The sequence below is a fragment of the Ochotona princeps genome, chromosome 9, assembly GCF_030435755.1.
Source record: "Ochotona princeps isolate mOchPri1 chromosome 9, mOchPri1.hap1, whole genome shotgun sequence".
Classification (NCBI taxonomy): Eukaryota; Metazoa; Chordata; class Mammalia; order Lagomorpha; family Ochotonidae; genus Ochotona; species Ochotona princeps.
This window is the reverse complement of record NC_080840.1, coordinates 33,669,660-33,695,325: the sequence shown is the minus strand read 5'-3', so window position 1 is coordinate 33,695,325 and position 25,666 is coordinate 33,669,660. Positions and strand designations below refer to the sequence as shown.

The following is a 25,666-nucleotide window of genomic DNA, read 5'->3' as shown; positions in this document are numbered from 1 at the left end:
CAATTCAGTGGTTTTACTATGTTTACAATGTGTGTAAACATCACTATCATCTAGTCACAAAACTTGAAATCTGCTGTCTCTGGAGCTACATATTTTAGACATCTAAATTAGAATCATAATAGGTGATCTTTTGCACTGGAGTTCTTTCACTCAGCATATGTATCTGATGTCCAATCACATTATAGCTTTGTATCAGTAGTTCCTTCTTTCTATGATTAAAAGGCTGGTGCATACATATACCACATGTTCACATTTTATTAATCCACTCTTCACTTGATGGGCATTTGGAGTTAGGTCCTCATTTTGGTTACTGTGAATAGTGATGCTATGAGCTGTTATCTTGTGAATGAATACTTTACTACCTTTCCATTTTATCTGTGATAACTGATCTAAGTTTTAACTTTGGGGATCAACTTATATAATTTATATTTTAACCAGAAAATATTCAATTTCTTCTGAGTCTCTTAAAGATTTAAGCCAGAGTCACAGAGACGGAAGGAAAGACAGAGACAGAAAGATCTTTCAGCTGCTGGTTCACTCTCCTCTAAGGCAAGCCAAAGCCAAGAGCCAGGCCCCATCGAGATCTCCCCTATAGGTGTAAGGACCCAGTCACATAGGCCATCCTCTGCTGCTTCCTCAGGCACAGGGCAGGGAGGTAGACTGAAACAGTGGAGCAACTGGAGCTCAAACCAATACTCATACGGGATGCCATCACCACACACTATAATCCACTAAACCACAGTGTCAGCCCCTCTTCCAAAATTTTAAATCAGTTGTTACAGAGCAGCAGACAGTACTGAATTTTTCAAAGACACTTCTCTATCAATGGTTATATTTTAAAATTCCAAGTCATCCACATTCTTGTTCTGCCTTCTTTCATCAAAATCAGAAAAGATTAAAATATTTTGCCTATATGTTCACAAATTGTTGTATTCATCATTTAAATACGGTTTTCTATTTCACTGATCACAGCATTTTCTTTCATTAATTCTCTCTTCATAAGTTGCGTGTCTGCGTCTGTTTTATTATTTTTCTGCTTTTTTAAATCAACACTAAGTTTCTTATTTTTCATCTTTTTTACTAATGAAATACTTTAAAACTTTCCCCCTAACCAGTTTTGCTGTATTCCAATGATATTGGTACAAGTTGCCCTTCTCACTGGTTTCTAGATAATTTATAACATTGTTCTCAACCCATTACCTTAGACTATATTTCCAAATTTCTATTTTGTCAATATTACAATTACTTCTAATTTATAAGACTACAATCATAACGTGTGACCTATAAAACTCTATATTTTGAGGTTTATAGGAGTTCCGGGGTACTGGTATTGTGCCATAGCCGGTTAAGCTGCCACCTACAACCTTGGCATTTCATTTGAATGGCCAGTTGAAATGCCAGCTGCTCTACTTCTGAAGCAACCCCCTACTAATGCCCCTGGGAAAGCAGCAGAAGATGGCCCCCAAGTCCTTGGGGCCCTGACGCAAGAGGAGGACCTAGCAGAAGCTCCTGGTTCCTGACCTTGGTCCAGCTCAGTCCAATTCACTGCAGCCATAGAGAACGGAAGAGCTCTATTTATCTATCTCTCTTTCTCTCCCACTTTGCCTTTCAAATAAATTAAATCTTTTTTTAAAAAAGGAATTTGTAGTTTTTCTATGTATACACCTCAAATCACGAAGAACGCAGATATATGAGTATTTTTTAAAGTTCATGGAAAAGTGCAATTAGAAAATAATTTGGGGGCCCGGCGGCATGGCCTAGCGGCTAAAGTCCTCGCCTTGAAAGCCCCGGGATCCCATATGGGCGCCGGTTCTAATCCCGGCAGCTCCACTTCCCATCCAGCTCCCTGCTTGTGGCCTGGGAAAGCAGTCAAGGACAGCCCAAAGATTTGGGACACTGCACCCGCGTGGGAGACCCGGAAGAGGTTCCAGGTTCCCGGCTTCGGATCGGCGCGCATCGGCCCGTTGCGGCTCACTTGGGGAGTGAATCATCGGACGGAAGATCTTCCTCTCTGTCTCTCCTCTGTATATATCTGGCTGTAATAAAATGAATAAATCTTTAAAAAAAAAAAAAAAGAAAAGAAAAATAATTTGGGGGAAACTTAAAATCAATGCACAGCATTTTAAATGAACTTCTGAAAACCCTGTTATATGCTTATAACTATTGCATACATACCTATAAACACAATTTTATTAGTTATGTTTAATATGTCCTGTCTTTTTTTCTATTATTTCTGTCCAGTTCTCAAAGATATATTGAAATCTCCCATATAATTAAACTATCATTAGAGTTTCTTGAGATTGTAAATAACTTTTCCTTCATAAACTTAACTGACATGTCATCTGACACATTATAAATTATGTTTCATTATAAATTATTTTTCATATGATTATTTTTTTAATTAGTACTTTGAAATATCTTAGATGAGTGAATCATAGAGATTTACTCAGTTTACAGTTTTGAAAGTTTCACATCCAAGCAGCACGTGTAGGCTGGGGCTCTGCCACGGAGCCCATGGTCAAGAGCAGACAGCAGAGTGCACACAGAGAAAGAAAGAAAGGCAAACCAGGGAGCAGAGAGACCGAGCGAGTCCAACTCGAGCTTTTGTAACAACCCTCTTTGGAGAACTATCTTCCTCACACATGCCCCAGTGACCTGAGGACCCCTCACTAGGCCCACCGCCCACCTAAAAGCTACACCAACCATCTCTCAGTGGTGCTAACCTGAAGCCCAAGCTTTTAACACAAAACTTTGGATAACACTCAAACCAATCACATCTAAACCAAATTACCTAATGTCTCTATTCAGTCAGGATCTTTTAAATTTAACAAATTTATGTAATATAAACATTGTCCTTGCTGCTTTCTTTTTGTGTTTGTATGTTTATCCTCTGGGTATGATTTTTATAGGAAATATTCATATATTTCCATTGTTTGTTTCACATAGACATCTTACAAGAATGTAGTTAGTTTTCATTTTATTTTCTCTACAGTCTATCTTTTAACGGAGACTTGAGAATAGGTGACTGATTTCATTTTTTTACATTTACCTTATCATACGACATCTTGTCTTCTCTGTTTCTTTTATCTGTACTTGATGATTTATGCTGATTTTAATTCTATTTGAACCTCCTATTTTTTTTTATTGGAAAGTCAGATATACACGTAGGAGAGACAGAGAGGAAAATCTTCCATCCACTGAGACAGAAAGGGAGATCTTCCATCCACTGATTCATGTCCCAAGTGGCCACAATGGCCAAAGCTCAGCTGATCCAAAGCCAGGAGCCAGGAACCTCCTCCAGGTCTCCCATGCGGGTACAGGGTCCCAATGCCTTGGGCTGTCCTCGACTGCTTTCCTAGGGCAAAGCAGGGAGCTGGATGGAAAGTGGGGCGCCAATATGGGATCCTGACGTATGCAAGGTGAGGACTTTAGTCGTTATGCTACCGCACCAGGCCCTGAATCTCCTATTATTCTGGAAGCGGTCCTGCGTGCCACTGCATTAAATCTCCCATACCTTTCTCTGTTCAGATGAAATGTTTTTCTGCTGTTATTCGGAAACTGTGTCATTACTCCTCTGCCTATACATACTGGTTTTCTCATAGAGACATACTTTCACTCCTGCTATTTTACCTCTTCCCAAATAAGATGGGTCCTAAGTCCTGTAAGGATCTTCCACGCTTACTATGAGAATGTCAGACGGAACAAAGTAAACCACCTGGAGATCATTCCAAACACTCCATCTCTTACTTTTCCCGTACACACGTCCTTCTTTGGAAAAGCACTATTGCCAGCTCTAGCACAATATAATCTTCAGAATTCCATACTGACATTGAAGTTTCATTACTGTAACTATTCAACTTGAACAAATATACTCTAGTTGAAAGATTGATGTCATACAGTATTTTTGAATTATTTTATCATTACTTACCCTTCTCCAAGTTTCTCTAATACATCAAAAACTTCTTCAGGTTGCTTAGTCAAACTGTCTTCACTCAGCTTTTTTAGTTTACTGTTCAGAAATTTAAAAAAAAAAAGATTTTAAGTCTCATAACAAGATTTCTGTTTTAAAAGCCAATATGTTCGTATGACTCAAAAATAAAGCAATATACCAAGCTAGATAGTAAACAGGCTGCCCTCATCTCCTATTTCTCATGCACAGCATCACCTCTACACTTTATTACTCTCTAGTTAAACCTTCACATAAACATGTTCTTTTTTTATACATAATCATGAACATCTTCTTAAATGTCAGCCATTCCCTTTGTAATACAGGACAGCATTTTATACACACTCTTCTTTCTTTATACATGAATAATGCATAGCCCTATGTGGGAGTTTTTAGACCAGAGCAGAGTTACATTCTTTTTTATAGCTACATCCTACTCTATTATAGAGATGCAGCATATCTTTCTTGCCCAATCTTTTACTTACTGATGTCTAGGTTAATTAGTTAGATAATATTGCTACAAGTACCAATATAGGTAAGTCAATTCACATACAGCTAATATATTTGTAGGGTAAATTCCAGAAGTGAAACTATGTCAAGGAAACACATACATGTGCATGCATACAAACATGAAAGCAATTGTAGTTTAAAACTTAGAAGAAATATAAGTCATTATGTTCTTAGAATTATATATAGGGGGGCTAGCACTGTGTCACAGCAGATAAAGCTACCACCTGCAATACCAGTATCTCTTCCAGTATATCTTCCAATTCAGCATCCTACTAATGAAAAGCATAGAAGATGGCCCAAGTCCTTACGCGCCAGTCACCCACACAGAAGACATGAAAGAAGCTCCCAGCTTCTGGTTTCAGACAAGATGCATGTGGGAAGTGAATCAGTGAATGGAAGGTTAGGTTTTTGTCCCTACTGGGCTATGTGTGAGCTGTGTCTGGGTATGGACGAGCCTTGGCTGGGCTGAAACATCCAACAGTGAGAATCAGATTGGATTGAAGGCCAATCAGGAAAGGCCACTAGGACAGGAGATAGATTGAGTAGGGCTGACTCATGGACCAACCGATATGTGTGATATCTGGCATTGGGAGAGGTTCTGATGGAGAAGCCTGGGCAACTCCTCTGGCAGAACACAGTCCCTGCAGGTAAGCGCAAGAAGCATGATAAGGAACAACTCAGACCAGGCCATAGAAAGGTACACACTGGCATACATTTGGCACAGGTTGGGGGCAGACCAGGCTGAACCAGTTAAACATGACCCACTGGCAAATCCAAGCATCAGAACAGAGTGTGGGTCAGGCTAAGCTCGGTCGCGACACAAACCAGTGCACATTATGGAATGCCAAGGTGAGTTGAGCTGTACCAGATGTGGCCACAGCGCCCAGCCAGCACACGTGAGAACCAGGGAGGGAGGGGACAACGCCAGCAGGGTTAATGTGAGCTCCCCTGCTGGACAGCCACTCCCACTGGAGAGCGTGAGTTGGGATGGGGCAGACAGACCAGGCAGGGCTACAACACCTGTGGGCCTCATATGAGCTGCATCGGGGAGGGGCCGGGGTGGGCTGATTGTTCCAACTGGTGCAAGCAAAAATTTGGGTGGGTGAGGGTGTGAGGGTTTTTTGGTTGGGCTTTGCCACAGTATCAGTTGGCAGAGGCTGGCACTGGATGCTAATCTGTCAAGTTAAACTCCAGAACCACCTAGAGAGTGCATGATCCAAGAGTGGCCTAGAAGGGAAACAGTGGGTTCCTCCCTCTTCATTACCACTCCCACTGGGGAGCACAAGGACCAGGACAGGGGCAGGGGTGGCTAGACAGAGAGGCACCCACCAGCATGTGTATGGGATGGATAGTGGAGCTGGTTAGATGGAACTAGGCTTCAATGCCCATTGACATGCAGAAGAGCTGAATGGAATGTGGGACAGACTGGACCAGTCTGCTGTACATACTGGCAAGCACGGGAAACAGGGCAGGGGGCGGGCCTGGTGGGGGTTACTGTGGGTCACTCTGACTAGGCTGCAGCTCCCACTGGGTTAAGTGAGGGCCAAGTATGAGCTGGACAGAATCAGGCTGAACTGCAACACCCATTGGTTCCAGTGGAAGACTAGGCTGGAAACAGAACCGACCCTGCAATTGCAAATACCAGCTGTCTTTCCAATAAAGATTTTTTTTTTTAAAGATTTATTCATTTTATTACAGCCAGATATACACAGAGGAGGAGAGACAGAGAGGAAGATCTTCCGTCCTATGATTCACTCCCCAAGTGAGCCGCAACGGGCCGATGCGCGCCGATCCGATGCCGGGAACCTGGAACCTCTTCCGGGTCTCCCAGCGGGTGCAGGGTCCCAAAGCATTGGGCCGTCCTCAACTGCTTTCCCAGGCCACAAGCAGGGAGCTGGATGGGAAGTGGAGCTGCCGGGATTAGAACCGGCGCCCATATGGGATCCCGGGGCTTTCAAGGCGAGGACTTTAGCTGCTAGACCACGCCGCCGGGCCCTCCAATAAAGATTTTTAAAACAAAAATTAAATATATGCTTGAAAATTAGATGGAGGTGGGCATTTGGCCTGGCAGTTAAGACATCTGTATTCCACACCTGATTACCTGGGTTCCAACCCAATTTTTGGTTTTGGCTCCGGTTTCCTGCTAATGCAGACCCTGGGAGACAGTGGTGATGGCTCAAGTGACTGAGTTCCCACCAGCCACCTGAATTGGGTTCCCAGCTCCAGGTGTTGGCTCCTCGCCTGGCCCAGTTGGCTAAGGCCATTACAGGCATTCAGAAAGTGAGTCAACAATGGTAACTCTCCATCTGTGTGTCTTGCACACTCTCCCACTGTCTCTCTCCTTCTCATATAAATAAAAACTTTAAAAGGAAACAAAATTAATTTGATAAGTTGGATTTTTTTACTACAATTATTCTTAAAATAGAACTGACTAGGTAAACCAAACACAAGATCATCCTGTGAGGTTAATAACTTTACAGGAGAAGACATTTGGCATAGTAACTTAAGCCCACCCCCAGGAAACCCACATCCCCTTTCAGAATGCCTGGGTCTAAGTCCTGGCTACACTTCCAACTCTAGCTTCCTGTTAGAAGATGGCTTAAGTCCTTGGGTTCCTGTTGCCCACAGGAGACATGGATGAAATCCTATCCTCCTAGCTTTTAGCTGGCCCAACCCTGGTGATGTAGGCATTTAGGAAGTAAGCCAGCCAATGGAAGATTTATCTTTCCCTCCGCCCATCTCTGGCTCTCTGCCTTTCAAAAAATAAATAATAATAAATTTTTTTAGAGTTCATGGAAAACCTCAAATTACCTTTAAAAGAAGCAAATGAATTAGTACAAGTAAATCAAAACACAAAGTAGGCCAAAAGAAAAGAGGTGAACAATAAAAGCATACTGCCATAAAGGTCTAATATACATTAAATAATTTGTTATTATTTGAAGATTTTTGATAAAGACATCGCAAAGCTCAAAATAATAAAGAAAAAGTGAAGTTTGGTTATTAAAGCAATAGCAGAGATAGACAGAAAAAAATAATAAGTTAATCCCAAAAAAGCAGGACAAGGAGGAAAGAAATGGGACAAAAGATAGTCAGATGGTAGATTCAAGCCAAACTACATATCAGAAGACCCTCCCTTCTTACTATGGTTGATGTGATGAGCCTGGAAGATCCCCCTCACACAGAGAAAGAAGTTTAGGCACGTTTTATCAAAACTCACTAAACTGTATACTTAAGAGAATTGAACTTCATTACAAGTAAGTTTTTATCAATTATTTTTCTCTAAAACCTCAGCATGATTTTCTAATGGGAATTGAGAAGCATTCTAAAATTCACATGAAAATGGGCCCAAAGGCGTGGCCTAGCGGCTGAAGTCCTCGCCTTGAACGCCCCGGGATCCCATATGGGCGCCGGTTCTAATCCCGGCAGCTCCACTTCCCATCCAGCTCCCTGCTTGTGGCCTGGGAAAGCAGTTGAGGACGGCCCAATGCATTGGGACCCTGCACCCGCGTGGGAGACCCAGAAGAGGTTCCAGGTTCCCGACTTCGGATCAGCGCGCATCGGCCCGTTGCGGCTCACTTGGGGAGTGAATCATAGGACGGAAGATCTTCCTCTCTGTCTCTCCTCCTCTGTGTATATCTGGCTGTAATAAAAAAAATGAATAAATCTTAAAAAAAAAATTCACATGAAAATGTAAAAGAACAGGAACAACCAAAAATAATTTTGAGAAATATGAACAATATTAAAGTATTTGTTCTATCTGATGCCAAGAATTACTACAGGCACTGCCATTGTGCAACAGTTAAACTGCCACATGTAACACCAGCATCCACATATGCATCGGTTTGCGTTTTTATCTTGGCTGATCCATTTTGAACCCACCTCTCTGATGATGTGTATGGAAAACTAGCAAAAGATGGTCAGTGTTTGGGCTCTTACCACCCACATGGTAGAGAATGGAGCTCCAGGCGCCTGGTTTGGGCTCCTACCACCCACATGGTATAGAATGGAGCTCCAGGCGCCTGGTTTCCACAGTAGGTGTGGTCACCTGGGGGAGTGAACCAGTGGATGGAGGGTCTCTATCTCATTCTCTCTCTATTTCTTCGACTCTAGCTTTCAAATAAATAAAATAAATCCTTAAAATAATAATTACTAACAAGCTAATATTACAAGTTACTATGATATTGGCTTAAAGACAGACATGGCATTTAACAGAGCATAACTGAAAACATAGAAATAATCCCACATATGTACAGCAAATTGATTCAACAAAGATACCAAAGTAATTCAATAGGGGAAACACAGTTTCTCCAACATGTGGAGCCAAAATAACTGGATAAATATATAGGAAAGAATGAATAAAGGCAAGACCCACATTATCTATAAAAATTAAGTAGATCACAGATCTAAAAATCAAGGCTATGAAACTTGAAGAACAGAGGGAAAAAAAATCTAATTGACCTTTGGACAAGAAAGGATTTCACAGCTAGGACAAAGCATGAACCTTCAAAGAACAAACTGATAAACTGATCTTCACCAAAATGTAAAACTTCTGCTGTTCAAAAGACAGTGTTAAAAACACTTCTGAAACCACTATTCATGTATACCGAAATGGAACAATTAAGTAAATGGATGACAGATGGTGGAAACTAGGATTCTTACTGTCGGGAGTAGAAAGTTGCCGGAAAGCAAGGGAGGGTAATGAAATGATCCATGTGGTAACAAATTATAAAGTAGGAGACATCAGTATGAACTTACACTTTGCTTGGTACACAGACAGATGGCTTCCTACACAAACACTTTGAAATACATGAATACATACAGAAGTCAATATCCACACAGATTTCCTCACTTAGCCCACAGCAATGACACCTTAGCAGCACTCAGCACAACTAGCACCCAGATCTCATCCTTTAATACCATGCTCCAGTTTAGGGGGCGGAGTGGGGAAAGCTGTTCCTTAGAGACCGATAGATTTCAGGACGACTTTTGGGAAGGTTTAGTGTCATAGAAAGACCTCCAGATGAGTTTACAGCATCTGGGAGTATCAGAAAATAAGGAAGAGCTAAGTCTTAAAGCCCCCGACAATAGGGGATTTCCAAGGGTCACAAGGGCCAATGCAAAGTACATCAAATGTCCAAACCTGAGCCAGTTGAGCAACAATTAAGTAGTACTGGATTATAACCCAAAATATAAAGCATCCAGATAAAAGTAACTAGATAAACCAATTAATGAGGGAGACTAGACAACTCTCCTATATGCAACCATTTCAAATAATATATAAAGATACTCCACCTCTCTGGTATGGGTCACATACACTGATTTCCATTTTTTGAATGTTTATTTGTTTTTATTTGAAAGGCAGATTTACACACAGAAGGGTAGACAGAGAGCAATCCTCCATCTGCTGGTTCACTCCCCAAATGGCTGCACTGGCCAGTCAATCCAAAGCCAGGAGCCTCCTCTGTTTTCCTACATAGGTGCAGGGGCCCAAGGACTTGAGCCATCCTCCGCTGCTTTCCCAGGCCACAAGCAGTGAGCTGGATCGGAAGTGAGCAACAAGGACTCGAACCATATGGTATGCTGGCGCCACAGGGGAAAGCTCAGCCTAGGCCCCTTTTATACACTGACTTCTTTGCAAAGAGCACAGACTACAGAGAGCAAAGAATGACTTTCTAGTGAAGAAAATGACAAACTCTTCTTCAGTCAGGCATTATGGTTAGCATCAACAGTGGCAAGTCAGGTTGGTAATTCAAGATCTATTCTTGACATGAAGTAATCTTCCTAAAAACCATTAATGCCAGAGCCATGAGAAAACTACAGGACAAATCCCAACTGGGGAACATTCCGCAAAGCACCTAACCACTGTTCTTCAGAACTCATGATAATCGTCAAAAACAAGGAGTAAAGCTGATTGCCAAGGCAGAGCAGATACTCCATGGAATACTACTCAGCTATTAAAAAAAAAAAATGCAGTTCTTTGTGGCCAAATGGGCCCAACTGGAAACCATCATGCTAAGGGAAATGAGCCAATCCCAAAAGGTTAGATAACACATGTTTGCCTTAATTTAAGATGATATGATGTCATATAAAACACGTTATGTTATGTATGTTATGTTATATGTTGTGTATAAACTAAAATTGAAATGTCAATGAGGTGGTCACAGAAGGTGGTTAAGAACTTGCATTTATTTTTAACATATTGGTTACTCAATACTATGTCAATTCCATAATGATGTAAATTTTTGCTGATGGTATGTTGGAGCTTTTAATTGACTGGGATGATACTCTGCGGGCTCTGCCTTCAAACCAGAGAGGGTCTTCCTAAGAAGCCATTGAACTTGACTGGACAATAAGATGCTGGACTCTATGTTTGGTATATGCTTGCAATGAGGGAATCTCAACTGAACTTGAACTGTGGTTATGCAACAAGGTGGAGGAATCCACCATGGGGGGAGGGTTTGGGGAGGGATGGGGAGAATCCCAGTACCTATGAAACTGTGTCACATAATACAATGTAATTAATGAATAAATTTTAAAAATAACAATAATAATAATAAAGGAAAATTATAAAAATCTTATAACAGAAAAAAAAACACAACATGATCTACAATTCGACATCCCATGCAGGCACTGGTTGGAGTACAAGAAGGGATCCTGACTACAATCCTAGGCCACATACAGGATAGGTAAAAATGAAGAAACTCCTGAAAGAAGTATGAATTTTGATTAACACTAATGTTTCAATATTAATTCACCAATTGTCAAAAATGTACCTAACATATTACTAAAAGAAACTGAGTAAAAGGAATATAAAAACTGCTATATTCACAATTTTTCTGCAAATCTAAAATTAAAAGTTTACTTTTTAAAAAGGATATTAAAAAATGAAAGCATAAACTGAAAGTATTTACAAAACACAATTTTGATAATTCACGAGAAGTTAAATCTGAAACTAGCGTATGACTCAATAGTTCCATATCTACATGTATCCTCAAAAGAATTAAAAAGAATTCAAATATTTGTAAAGAAATGTTCACAGCAGCTCAGTGCACAACCCAAACATGGAAACAACACAAATGCCCATCAACAGCAGATGGACAAACAAAACATGGCATACTGTACAGTGAAACATTATCCTGCCATTACAAAGAGTTGATAATAAACTTCTACTCAGATAAACTCTAAAACATTACACCAAGTAAAAGCTGCCAAACACAAAAAGTGACATATTTTATGATTCTATTTACATGAAATATCCATAATAGGCAACTCTAGACAAGGGGTAGTCGAGTGGTTGCCAGGCACTGGCAGTAAGGGAAAATACGAATGATGTTTAATGGGCTTCCTTGGGAAATGGTTTAAAAAAAAATCCTGGATTTAGAAGTGGACATGTTGCTCAAGATTGTGAATATACTTAAGGACACAGACTCCTAAATGATAAAATGGTCAAAATTACACATTTTATGTTACATTTATTTCATAATAATTTTAAGGACTATACACTCACTTAAAATATATACATAGAAACACACACACACACACATATATATGTAAAAACAAAGATCGAGAATTTCTAATTCTAAAGGGCCAAAAAGTATGTGATACAAGAACTGCCTTTAGAATATAAAAAGAACTCTCATATTTCAACATGAAGAAAAAAATACTATATAAAAATGGGCTATAGTAGGCAGGTATTTGAGGCAAGTATTTGGCATCGTGTTTAAGACACCACTTGGCCTCACTGCATTCCATAGCAGAAGGCCTGGGTTCCAGGCTATGCTCTGCTTCCAATACCAGCTTCCTACGATCTACGATGTGCACCCTGGGAAGCAGCCACCCACATGGAAGACCTGGACTGACACACAGGAGACCCACGCTGCACTCTGCACACCTGGCTTCAGCCTGGCCCTGTCCTATCAGCTGACAGCATAACAGAAGTGATTCAGGAATTAAAAGATCTGTGTGTGTGTGTGTGTGTGTGTGTGTGTGTGTGTGTGTCATTCAAATTAATAAAAAAAAGTTTTGGAAAAAAATCTGCAAAAAATGTGAGCAGCCATGAGTCATCTTCAGAAGATTCATGGAAAATGCTTATTTATGAAAACTAGGCATAGATTTCAAAACTTTTTATATCAAGCTCCATTTTTTTTTCCTTAACATTCTGAAGTACTCTCAAACAGATGGCTAAATACATACAGAAAAGAGATTCTCAGCATTGTTAGTCATCGGGGAAAGAAAAAACTAAACTATGTAAGACACTGCTACACACATCCACACACTAGCTAGAACTTAAAAGACTAACAATACTAACTATTAATCCAGGGTGTAGAACAAAACAACCTTTCGTACACTACTGCTGGAAATGAAAAATTAAATAGCCATTTTGTAAAATAAGTTAGCAGCTCTTACAAAGTTAGGAACAGACTTAAGAGAAATCTAACAATTCCATTCCTGGATATTTACTCAAGAAAAAAATTAAAACAGACATCCAGCAAAGATACAAATTCTCATAACAACATTATTCATTACTACCAAAAATTGGAAAAATATCTGACTGATATATAAACTAATAATTCCATTAAAATACAACACACTACTGACTCAAGATCCTGGGCTAGTATCAAAACCATTACCATTATGCCAAGAAAAAAGGAAAAAAGCCCAGCAGAAAGGATGCATATATTTTATGTAAATCAGACCTCAATACAATTAATTATATTTAAATGGTGCCTACATCAAATGGTGAGGAATTATTAGTGCTGTTAGCTAGAGTATCTTAGTGCAATGGTGGAGGCAGAAATCAGAGTACAAAAGCAGAGAAAACAATTATAGGTCACCTCATACTTGAAGTTTCTGGAAAGGACCGTTACTGCAGACACAAGTTTCAGAAGATGAAAGAAAAGAGGGGAAATATTTGAGCAAGTGTAAAGTGATATTTGGGATGAATTAAGGAAATAAGGAAAAGTTAAAGATGAAAAAGGGATAATGATAAAGTGTGTCCCTGAAGAAGTTGGAACGAATTCAAAACACATGATAAGATAAGGCTACCTTAATTGAAGAGAGGCCAAGGACATGTCTCCTGTTAAAATAAGAGGGAAAAGACGGGCTGAGTTACAGGAAACACTGCAGGCTGGTAGCAGAAGGTTTAGAGAGTCCTCACATACTGGTTTCTTCTTGCTCTATGAACAAAGACAGATCATCCATCTACTGATTCACTCTCCAAACAGCCACATCAGCTGAGCTAGGACAGGCCCAAATCAGAGCCAGCAGTCCATCCAGGTCTCCCATGTGGGTGCCAGAGGCCCAAGAACTTGGGCCATCTTCTGCTGCTTTCCCAGGCACGTTAGCAGAGAATTGGATCAGAAGTAGAAAAGCTAGAATTCTATATCATTTGGAAGGCTCATGCCACAGGCAGTGGCTAAACCTGCTTGGACATGCTGCTGGCCCCAGGAGGGAAAGTTTTGAAAAGGAAAACAAACAAAAGTCAAGAACAGGATCATGACCAGATAACAAGGAAGGCCCTGGTGACGCTGGAAACTACGAAGTTAACATGGCCATCTAGAACACTGTATATTGTCTCCATTGCTGCTCAGAAGTCCACAAGTGGGGAAGGAGAAGCAGTGAGGCAGAATTTTCCAGAGTTGCTAAGCAGATGCCACAGCAGAACAATAAGATAAAGTTAAATTTATTGCTAAAAGTGAGAATGAGATGATGGCACGGAGGCGCTGGGGGGCAAATTCTGTCAGGCTAAACAGCAGAACCACTTGGAGAGTGCAAGATCTGGGAGTGGGAGTGAGCCCACTAGGGAAACAGTGGGCACCTCCCTCCTGGGTTGCCATGATCACGGTATGAGAAATAAGACTAGGAAAAGGCATAGCTAGACAGAGAGTGGCACCCACCAGCACCAGTGTGGACTGCATAGTGGGGCTGGTTGGAATGAACTAAGTTTCAATGCCCACTGACACTCATGAGAGCTAAATGGGAAGTGGGACAGACTGGATCAGTCTGCTGTACATACTGGCAAGCACGGGAACCAGGGCAGGGGGGCAGGACTGGTGGTGGTTACTGGGGGTCGCTCTGACTAGGCTGCAGCTCCCACTGGTATGTGTAAAGGCCAAGTGCGTGGTAGGCAGGATCAGGCTGGGTTCTAACACACACTGGTTTGTGCAGAAGACAGAGCTGGAGGCAGAACTGACCCAGCAATTACGACTACAGTGTATGCATACTTGGGCGGATTTGGGCGACAGACTGTGCCAGACCTGATTGGCAAGCACACATAACAATCAGGTCTGGGACCACTGCAGATGAGGTTGGACTCAGAACTCCAACCATGGAGAGAATTACAGATTCCATGGTCTGACGGTGGAGGGCATGTGTCAGAGCTGAGCCTCTTCAATGGCTTAGATGCAGCAGTGGACAGCATATCCAGGTGCACCTGGATATGGAGCCAGTATATTGGAGCCTGCAGAGGACACTTAGTACTGTAACAGAGGACAGAGGATACAACAAAATGATCAAATACCCCAGCCAAGAATCGGCAGGGAATATCTAGGCAAATAAGGTGGATTATGCCATCCAGTGAATTCTGGAGAGATTTCATTGTAACTGGAGTGGTGGGATTGACAGCAATTCAGAACTGTTGAACTATCGAAACCTCTTGAGCAGGACCCTCGGCGCATGCCCACATCAGGGATTCTGAGATGGTTTGGGGGGGGCATAGCTTCTCCCCTTATCTCCGCCTCTTCCCCCAGATACAGGAAGGAAAAAAGAGAATGTGGAAACAAAGCCCTCACCCACTTTCCTCTAGCCCTTGACCCTTCGCACCCTAATCAATTACGTAAAAATCATCAAAAAAAAATTTTTAGAGCCCGGCGGCGTGGCCTAGCGGCTAAAGTCCTCGCCTTGAAAGTCCCGGGATCCCATATGGGCGCCGGTTCTAATCCCGGCAGCTCCACTTCCCATCCAGCTCCCTGCTTGTGGCCTGGGAAAGCAGTCAAGAATGGCCCAATGCCTTGGGACCCTGCACCCGTGAGGGAGACCCAGAAGACCCTGGCTCCCGGCTTCGGATCGGCGTAGCACCAGCCGTTGCACTCACTTGGGGAGTGAAACATCAGACGGAAGATCTTCCTCTCTGTATATCTGACTTTGTAATAAAATAAATAAATCTTTAAAAAAAATTTTTTAACAAAAAAATAAATAAAGGGCTGATTTAGAAAAAGAAAAGAAATAGAATGAAGAATTAGGGCAGTGAAAAAAATTAAAAATGGGAAGAGGCTAATGAGCAGGGAGAAAACAAAGTCCTACCAGAGAGAAGTCTTTTTTTTTTTTTAAAGATTTATTTTATTTTTATTACAAAGTCAGATACACTGAGAGGAGGAGAGACAGAGAGGAAGTGGAGCTGCCGGGATTAGAACCAGCGGCCATACGGGATCAAAGCGAGGACCTTAGCCACTAGGCCACGCCGCCAAGCCCCAGAGAGAAGTCTTTTAAATTTTCAAAAAATTTAAAAACATTACTTCAGAAATCAGACATATCCTGTCCTTCACTGACAAGCAAGCATGGGCAGTCCAAGACGATCCGAGCACATGTGGTAGTGAGGGGGTAGCAGCATAATTACACACCTCCTGAAAGCTCACCAACAGCAATCTAACCTCTGCAGAATTCTGTAGCAAATAACAAAGTCGGCTTCAAAGCAGGCTCATATTCTGGCTCACTTTAAACAAACAAGTCATAGCCATCCCCAAATGAATCCAATAAATATACTGAGTATATTCTATGAGTCCTCACAGTCTAATTTTCTCAACATGTGGAGCAACTGAAATACTCTTAATTTAGCTTAGGCAAAAGAAGAGTTACTTCTCTGGGGGCACTGGTCAACTGGAAATACATGATTTATTTTGGTAAACATGTCGTATGCTGTGTTGTTTTATTTCCTCTTCCTCTTTGTCTTTCTGGTGTTTTGAATGAAAATTGATCTTTTTTTCAGCTATTAATTAATGCCAACTAATTTTTGTTTTATCTGCTCTCAACTTTCACCTTCTTACACAATTCTAATATGATTAAAGTCAATCTATAATAATATATACACACAATGTGCTTATTTTCCTGACTTAGCAAATGCATTATAATGAGCATAGTTTCATCTGTCCTTAATATACTATGGATTCTAGCATTTCAGAATCTTATCATAATAGACTGTATATAATCACAGGACCAAATTAAGTTATGCTTCCCTGTAAAAGTTTACAGCATGCTGTAACCTTCAAAACAGCAAAGAATTTTGTGAACATCTCACAACACAAGGAACTTCTTATGGACTTTCAAGGCAGTTTTTATTATATATGCTGAAGCACACATATTCTAGAACTGTCTTTTTCAAATAAACAAATTAGGGTAGGAATATGGTACAATGGTTATCACAATGCTTGCAGTGCCTATATACTAGTCATAGTGCCTGAGTTTGAGCCCCTTTCAATTCCAGCATCCTGCTGATACATGTCCTAGGATACAAGAAGTACTGGCTAAACTAGCTGTGTCATTCACATGGGAAATCTGAACTGAGTTTTGAGCTCCTGGCTTCAGCCTGGAATTTTTGTTCTGGCTATTATAGGCATCTGGGGGTGGATCAGTGTATACTAGATTTCAATCTCTCTCTCTCAAATAACTTTTTAAAATGTGGAGCCTGGTACAATAGCCTAGCTGCTAAAGTCCTTGCCTGGAATGTGCCAGGATCCCATATGGGCACTGGTTCTAACCCCAGCGGCCCTGCTTTCCATCAAGCTCCCCGCATGTGGCCTGGGAAAACAGTCAAGGGCGGCCCAAAGCCTTGGAACCCTGCACCCATGTGGGAGACCTGGAAGAAGTTCCTGGTTCCTGGCTTCAGATCAGATCAGCTCTGGTCGTTGCGGCCAGTGAATCAACAGATGGAAGATCTTCCTCTCTGTCTCTTCTCCTCTTTGTATATCTGACTTTCCATTAAAAAATAAATAATTTTTTATTTTAATATAAAATACCTAAGTAGCAAATATAAACTGGTTTCCCTATTGCTAGTATTTAAACAGGTCCCCTTAAAAATTCCAGTATTTAAACTAAACATTAAATATTAAGAGATGAAGCCTTCTACCTTTATAAACACAATTAAGGCCCTTTATGTAAGTTCCAGGCTGTATTTGACTCCAGGCTGTATTGTCACATGATGGTACAGCTATCTGAGAAGCAAGAGTAGACCTTATCACACGATTAAACAACTTGATCTCCCACTGCCTGGGCTCCAGAACTGTGAGAAATCAACCTGGAATTCTGTGATTTTCTTTAATATTTATCTATTTATTTCAAAGGAAGAGTGACAAAGAAAGGAACTAGGGATTGGGAGAGAGAGAATCTTCTATCCACTACTTTACTCTCCAAATGCCTACAGTGGCCAGGACTAGCCTAGTACAAATCCAGGAGCCAGGGACTTCATCCAGGTGTCCCATGTGGCTGGCAGGAACCCAAGCACTTGGGCTGTCATCTGCTGCCTCCCAGGCACATTTGTAGGATGGAAGGCATGGGATAACCAGGACTCAAACCTGACCACTCTCTTATATGAAACCAGCATCCCAAGCTCCACCTAACCTGCTGTGCCCCAACACCCACCTCAATTGGTTTTTTATCAACACAAATGAACTAAGATACCTACCACTGGGCTATAGCATAAAGTAGGGTAAAAGATAATCTAACACACTGGCATTGGCACTACAATGAATCAAAGGACAAGAAACTTTCAGGTTGTTTCTTTAAACATTAGAATACTCTAATTTTTTTCAGTGACATCCAAATGCTCTAATATTTTAACTTTCAAATGCCACGTCAACCTTAGACACATCCATAAGCTCTTTATTTCACTTGTTACTCAATGGTAGATTTATGTTGACACGGACAGAAAGTTGCTGTAGCAAACAAAATTAAGATACGCCCTTGAAAACTAAGAGAGTTCCAATCAAGTACTTAAGATAGATACAAATAGAAGCTAAATAAAATAATAAAGATATTTAATATTTACTATATACTTTTTATGGCAGTATACTGAGCACTTAATAAGCATTTTCTTCTTTAATCTCTATAATAAAATTTTTCGCAGTTACGATGGCACTCTTAGTTTTAGATGAAAAATGTCCCCAGTTGCTTAGGTAATAAATGTTAAAACAAAATCAAACCAAGGCCTGCCCAAGACACACTGTGGTGCCGCTCACTGCTGGGACGTCAGTTAATACCACGGCAGACTTAAGCACTTTCACCAGCTGCTACCGAAGTGTTACACATTAGCCACATTTTTTAAGGTAGATTTTACTTTGTTTTTGAAATACACCATTACAGCCAAAAACCGTGAAGACCAGAAAGACAAAACATAGAAGTTCTTCTTTTTCCACTGCTGCACTATGCATATGTTCAAAAGATATTAAACAGATGAACTTCTAGTTTGTTTAGCACTTTATAAATCCCAAACAACTATACCACGTCATATGAGATGAAACATAAACTAGATAAACACCTACTTCAATTATGTTACTATGTAGGAAAATGTATATGTGAGACTCAAAGGGAAGAAAGCCTCAAGAATATTACACTGATTATGTTTCCAGAGGAATACTGCCAACTGTATACGACAAACCAATTCACTCTTCTTTCAGGAACTTGTTCCCAATCTTCTACATATCTTATAAAACCAAATTTCCTAAAACAGGAAAAAGCTGAAACACTGCTTAACCAAAGAGTCATTTCATTTCTTCCAATTCAGAAATCTGGGGTTAAAAACCTAGGCTAGGGCACAGCACGATAGTGTAATGGTTAAAGTCCTCGCCTTGCATGCACCGGGAAACCATATGGTCACTGGTTCTAATCCCGGCAGCCCCGCTTCCCATCCAGCTCCCTGTTTGTGGCCTAGGAAAGCAGTCAAGGACGGCCCAAAGCCTTGGGACCCTGCACCCATGAGGGAGACCCGAAACAGCTGCTGGTTCCTGGCTTCAGATTGGCTCAGCTCCAGCCGTTGCGGCTGCTTGGGAAGTGAACCATTGGACGGAAGATCTTCCTCTCTGTCTCTCTTCCTCTCTGTATATCCGCCTTTCCAATTAAAATAAATAAATCTTAAAAAAAAAATCCCTGGGCTAAAGGAATAAACAATGGGATGACAGTAAAGTAAAATTTAAGAGCTTTTTTTTTTAAAGATTCATTTATTCTTATCTGAAAGGCAGATTTCCGGAAAGGAGAGAGAGATCTTCCATCTGCTGGTTCACTCCCCAAATGGTCACAAGGGCTGGAGCTGAGCCAATCTGAAGCCAAGAGTTTCTCACAGGTCTCCCACTTAGGTGCATGGGACCAAAGATTTGGGCTGTTCTGCACTGCTTTCTCAGTACATAAGCAAGGAGCTGGATCAGAAGTGGAGCTGCTGGGACTAGAATTAATGCCCATATGAGATGTCAGTGCTGCAGGCAGAGGATTAACCCATTTAACCACTGTACCCTGCCCCTCAAGAGATATTTTTAAAGAATCATGTCTCACTACCTACAGATAAAAAAGCCTAACTATGGAATTTAACATTGTCTTGGATTGAGCATTTGCACTAGCAATGAATACCATGATTAGGGTGCCAGCATATCATATCAGAATACCTGAATTCAGTGCAGACCCTGGGGAAGCAGTTCAATCTGCCACCCCCATGGGAGACCTACACTAAGTTCCTGAATCTTGCCTTTGCCTCAGCCCAGCCCCAATCATTGTGTGCATTTGGGAGTGCACAAGCAGGTGACAACAGCCTTGTTCTCTCTCTCCTGTGCACACTCAATCTTGTCGGTTATCTCATTTCCACCATCTGCATTGCAGCCACAGAAGACAACTCCGTAAAGGTCCCTAATTGGCACATAACACATTTTTTAAATCACATAATCACTATAATGTTTTAAATGATGTGGTTATTTCTACATGATGCAAAAAATACAGAACATGTTGGGGAGTAGAGAAGGAACACAAAGGTATGATAGAAATGAATGAATGAATGAATGAATGAATGAAAACGCAGAACGCTTTCATGACTGACTGGAGAAGGGGCTGACAGCTCTCTCTTTGTGAGAAGACAGACCAACTCTCTCACATGATTCTTTTTCTCTACCTGCCAAAGTTCACCATTTCCTTCCAGATACAGTCAAAACTCTCTGCAAGTCTACAGGAATAACCTCTTCTACCACCATCCCACCCATTCACACAAAACACAACACCAATTCCACCACTATCCATGACAGTCTCATGACACTGGGCTCAGGATTCTTATTCATTTCCAAATTCATACACTGTCTAGATTATCACTAGAGCTAAAATGCAAACTTCACAAAGAATATGGACCAGCTCTTCTTTAGCCTCATATTCCCACAACATAACTTAGTAACACATACTATCTTTTTAAAAATCTTATGTCCAATAAACAAATCAATGAATAAACAAATATGAAACAAATTTAACTAACCACTACAGAGCCAATGGAGCCTCAAAATCCCTGTCAGTTATACAGTGTCATTATAGGTGAGTAAAAAACAAAACAAAACTTTTTTCCCAGTATAAACTGTTAAGGCTCACCACATACTGCTTCAAACGAAATCAACTTCACCACCCTAGCAACTGACTGGAGTACACCCAGGAGCTGAGGCAGAGGCTGGGGACATCCATACAAGGGCTAAAATGGCCACCGAGGATGTTCCAAATGTCATAGGTGCAGAACCACCCAAGTAACCTTGGATTTCAGGAGGGTTGGAACTGTCAGCTCCAATGGCCCCCAATTTTGAGGATGCATCACCAGCCAGTGAGTTCATTGGTCATACTGACACAACAGAGTCTCCACAGAAATCTAAGGGATGGGGTTCACAGCACAGTCCTACACTGAGAGGGTATACACCCAACTCCATGGGACAGAAGCTCCTGCATGCAGGATGCGGTTCATCTGGCTGGTCATCTGGACGCTTTATAACAAACTGGTCACGATACAGCATTTCTCCTAGTCTTCTGAGTCACTGTAGCAAATGATCGAATAGGACTCGCAGCCATGTAGTCAGTCACAATTCTCACAGGCCCAGGACTGGTAACTGGTAACTGAAGAAGTGGCTCCTGACTCAAGCAAGCTTCCTACCAAGGCAGACTCTAAGAGGCAGCACTGATGATCCAATTACATTCCTGCCACCTACATGGGAAACCCAGACTGAGTATCCAGTCAGGCCATCAATCCTAGACCAGTCAGCCATGGCCACTGGGGGTACTTGGGGAGTGGAATCAACAAAAAGTAACATCTCTCTCTCTCTCTTTCACATGTCTGATCTCAATCTTGATCTCTCATTCTGGCTCTCTCTCATTCTCTTTATCAAATTAAAACATAATCTTAGAGAATTTAAGAATGTTTAAAAAATAAGTAGATTTAACAAAGCTCAAAAATTTTCATCCATCTTAATACAAATATTTTTAAATATCTAACAACCACATCAGTATTTGAGAACTGAAAGTGGCAACAAAATCTGATTAAACAAAACAAAACAAAAAACCTCTTGATGAAATTTCCCGAATTCTACTCATGAACCTACCATACCGAAAACAATCACCATGATTTGTGTCAAAGATCAATCATATCTATACTTAACTTCTGAATTTACTTAACTATTTTCTTTCTCATTTACCTAAATCCCACATGTTCACAATAAAACATAATTCAGACTGTATACCTCACAACTTGTAGTCCCAGTCTCTGGCAGACTAGCATTAACCGTAATAATGCCCAGGAAATAATGCTTAGAAAACATCATGAATCCTTAAAAATCTAAAATTCATAAAACTAGAACTTAGGGGGGCTGACACTGCAGTATAGAGTTTGAAGTGCTGGATATCACACAGGCATCCCATATGGGTCCCATTTGTGTCCTACCAGTCCAACTCCCTGTTGTGACCTGGGACAAGCAGTGGAGGATGGCCGAAGTGTCTGGGGCTCCTGCCCTGGACACGGGGTACCCAGATGGAGCTCCTGGCACTTGGCTTTGGCCTGGCCCAGCCCTGGCCTTGGCAGCTACCTGGGAAGTTGACCAGTGGATAGCTCTGTGTTTCTCCTCTCATTTTCACTCTAACTCAGCCTTTCAAATAGATAAGTCAGTCTTTGGGGTAGGGAGGACTATAACTTCAAGGAAGGTTTAAATTCTGACAAAACTAAAACCTTTGTGTCACTGAGTTCTGTCACATGGCTTTCTGCTGAATGCTCCTGGGTTCAGTGACCTAGATGGGAGGAGCTGGACTGGGCTGGTTTTCAGCTGTTTGCACAGATGGCTGCTGTTCTGCTGCCTTCTCAGTGCTATCCGATCACACAGCACGGTGTGCCAAGGCTTCCCCAACGCCTCAAGGGCCCTTTGTAAACAAACCCCAAGGACAACAAACGGCTCACAATTTGCATGCACTGTGAAAATAATTGTCAGTTTTCTCTGAACTGGGATGACTTTCACCTGTTTCTGTTTTTTAGAAATGAAAACATAATGTTTAATTCCCAACCACATCTGATAGGAGAAAAAGACAACCAGGAAAGGTAAGAGGCCTACACGAAACATGAAACTCACTCACTTTACATAAATAATTTTCTAAGAAGGTAAGTAGTATAAATATATCCACCAAATATTAAATCTAAATGTGGTATTTCCATATTTGAACAGATATAAACATTATCTGAAACCTCAATTAGCCTAGAAAATACTGAGAATCTTTACAACCTAAATAATGTGGGCCCAGCACAGTAGCCTAGTGCCTAAATTCTTGCCATACATCCACCAGGATTCCATATGGGAATCACTTTGTGTCCCCGCCGCTCTGCTTCCCATCCAGCCCCCTCCTTGTAGCCTGGGAAGGCAGTGGAGGACGGCCCAAAACCGTGGGACCCTGTACCCACGTGGGAGACCCAGAAAAAACTCCTGGTTCCTGGTTCCTGGCTCCTGGCTTTGGATCAGCTCAGCTCCAGCCATTGCAGCCACATGAGGAGCGGACCAGCAGATGCAAGAGCTTGCTCTCTGTCTCTCCTTCTCTCTGTATATCTGCCTTTTCAGTGAAAACTAAATACATCTTAAAAAAAAAATCTAATGTTTCAAAATGACAGATTTTTTAATGTAGGAATTTCTTTGCTTTTTAAGCTAAAATGCTGATTTTTTAAAATAATGGATTATTTTAATATTACACTTCAGAATCTTTAAAACCTTTGGCACCAGTTTTCTCTTTTTTTCCCATGTAACAATGTTGGTCTTCATCAAAAGATGACCTTACAAGATGTGACCATGAATCTCAGGAGACAGATGTTCTGGTAAGCAAAAAGGGCACAAAGAACATGTGGTTTGGGACAGGGAGAGCTACTGTCAGATGAAATCATCCTAAGATAAGTGGCAGTTTGGAAAAGGACATACCAACGACCAAGGAGAGATAACAGCAAAAGAAAACAGGCAGGGCGGGGGGCAGGGTATGTGGGACACAGCTACATGCAGTCAGAAAATTTCAAACATCGTAAAAGTACACACTTGAATGATTCTGTGTAAGCTAAAATTGACCCAAAATATATGGGGTAGTCAAAAAAGCAAACTGTCTCAGAAAATTTCTACAAGATCGACAGTTTTAAAAGTGTTTTAAAATGTTTTAAAGTACAATGTTTAAAGTGGTTTATTTCATTTATTTGGAAAGCTCACCATGAGATCCACCCTACAATAATGCTAATGGTCCTTTTTAAAATATTTATTTATGTATTTGGAAAGACAGAGCTAGAGAAAGAGAAAGGAGACACGGAATCTTCCATCTGCTGGTTTCCTTCCCAGATGGCTCCAGCCCCTAGAACTGGGCTGATCGGAAATCAGAAGCTTCTGCAGAGGCCATGTACTTGAGCCAGTATCTGCTTTCCCTGGCATATTAGCAGGGAGCTGGATCGGAAGTAGAGCAGCCGGGACACAAACCGGGGTTCATAAGGTATGCTGGTCCCACAGACAGCAGCTTACTCAACACACCACAGCACAAGCCCCTGAAGATCTTTTTCTAAACAAGCAAATACATATATGTGTGTACACATATATATTTTATATAAACAAGTAATCCTATAAATACTCATATTTACCCATATAAAATTAAAAAAATTGCCTGGAGACATACCTATTTCAGACTGTAAGTGCTTCACCAGAGGGAATAAAGAAAAGCCCTAAATACAGCAGTTTATATAAATTTGGACATATCTATCTGCGCTGAAATAAATCAGGAGATATAAAGAGCTTTATAAACCCCCAAAACAACGTTAAGTATACAGAGATATACTTCAAGTATATACACACACACACATATATTCATGTACACAAAATAAATAACACTATAAGTATATATAGTGTTATTTAGTGTTATAAGACCAATGAAATACACCAAGTCTGAAACAAGAATACTCATTCATTCAGGTGAGGGCCAAGCAGGCCCTCTAGTCCTTTACCAACACTCACAAAGGCAGAAAACAGCCAGGGAGGCCTTTGTTGACAGGTCCAGCTGGCCCCTGGTGGACAGAAACTTCAAAGGACTGGTCCCTTAACCAGCACTGGTCAGAGGTCCACCACTTCCACTGAGGTGCCGCCTTTCTCAACACATTGTTCAACGTCTACTCAAGGTTCTTAGATTCCATTTACTTACTGTTTGTTTGAAAGAAACAGAGTTTTCATGCACTACTTAACTCCCCAAAGCCCAGCAACAGACAGGGTTTGGCTAGGCCAAAGGTGGATGCCAGGAATTCAATCAGGGTCTCTCACTTCCAAGTCAGGACCTACTGGAACCATCCCCCATGCTTCCTCCAGGAAGTAATCAAAATGAACTAATTAAGGGCTTAAGATTCAGCAAAGGGGGAAAAAATTCACCTTTGTGCTTAAATTCTCTTCCATGAAAATAAAAATGGGAAATATACAATGGCAATCAAGTGAATTTTCCCTTTTATTTTCAGAAAAAGAAAATCAAGAGTTAGTAAAGTACTACATTTGTACTTTCAACTGGAATTTTCAGGAATTGAATTACTTTATTTGACTCCTTTTTTAACTTTTTGGGAATTACAAAAACTATAAATTTTATTTAAATAGTCATTTCTCTCTAAACTCTTCCTATGACCCAAATTTTGCTTGATAAAGAAATGATCACTAAGTGGTTACTGGTTATTATTTGGTT

The 25,666-nt window shown here is 41.0% G+C and overlaps 1 protein-coding gene across 1 annotated transcript in view; it reads right to left on the bottom strand.

The window, feature by feature from the left end:
- The window catches only part of STK3 (serine/threonine kinase 3), a 285,278-nt gene that overhangs the window by 247,998 nt on the left and 11,614 nt on the right, over positions 1–25,666 (bottom strand). Inside the window, exon 2 of the mRNA XM_004580628.3 lies at positions 3,929–4,009. Coding sequence (XP_004580685.1) covers positions 3,929–4,009 — 81 coding nt within the window. The remainder of the gene's footprint in view (positions 1–3,928; positions 4,010–25,666) is intronic.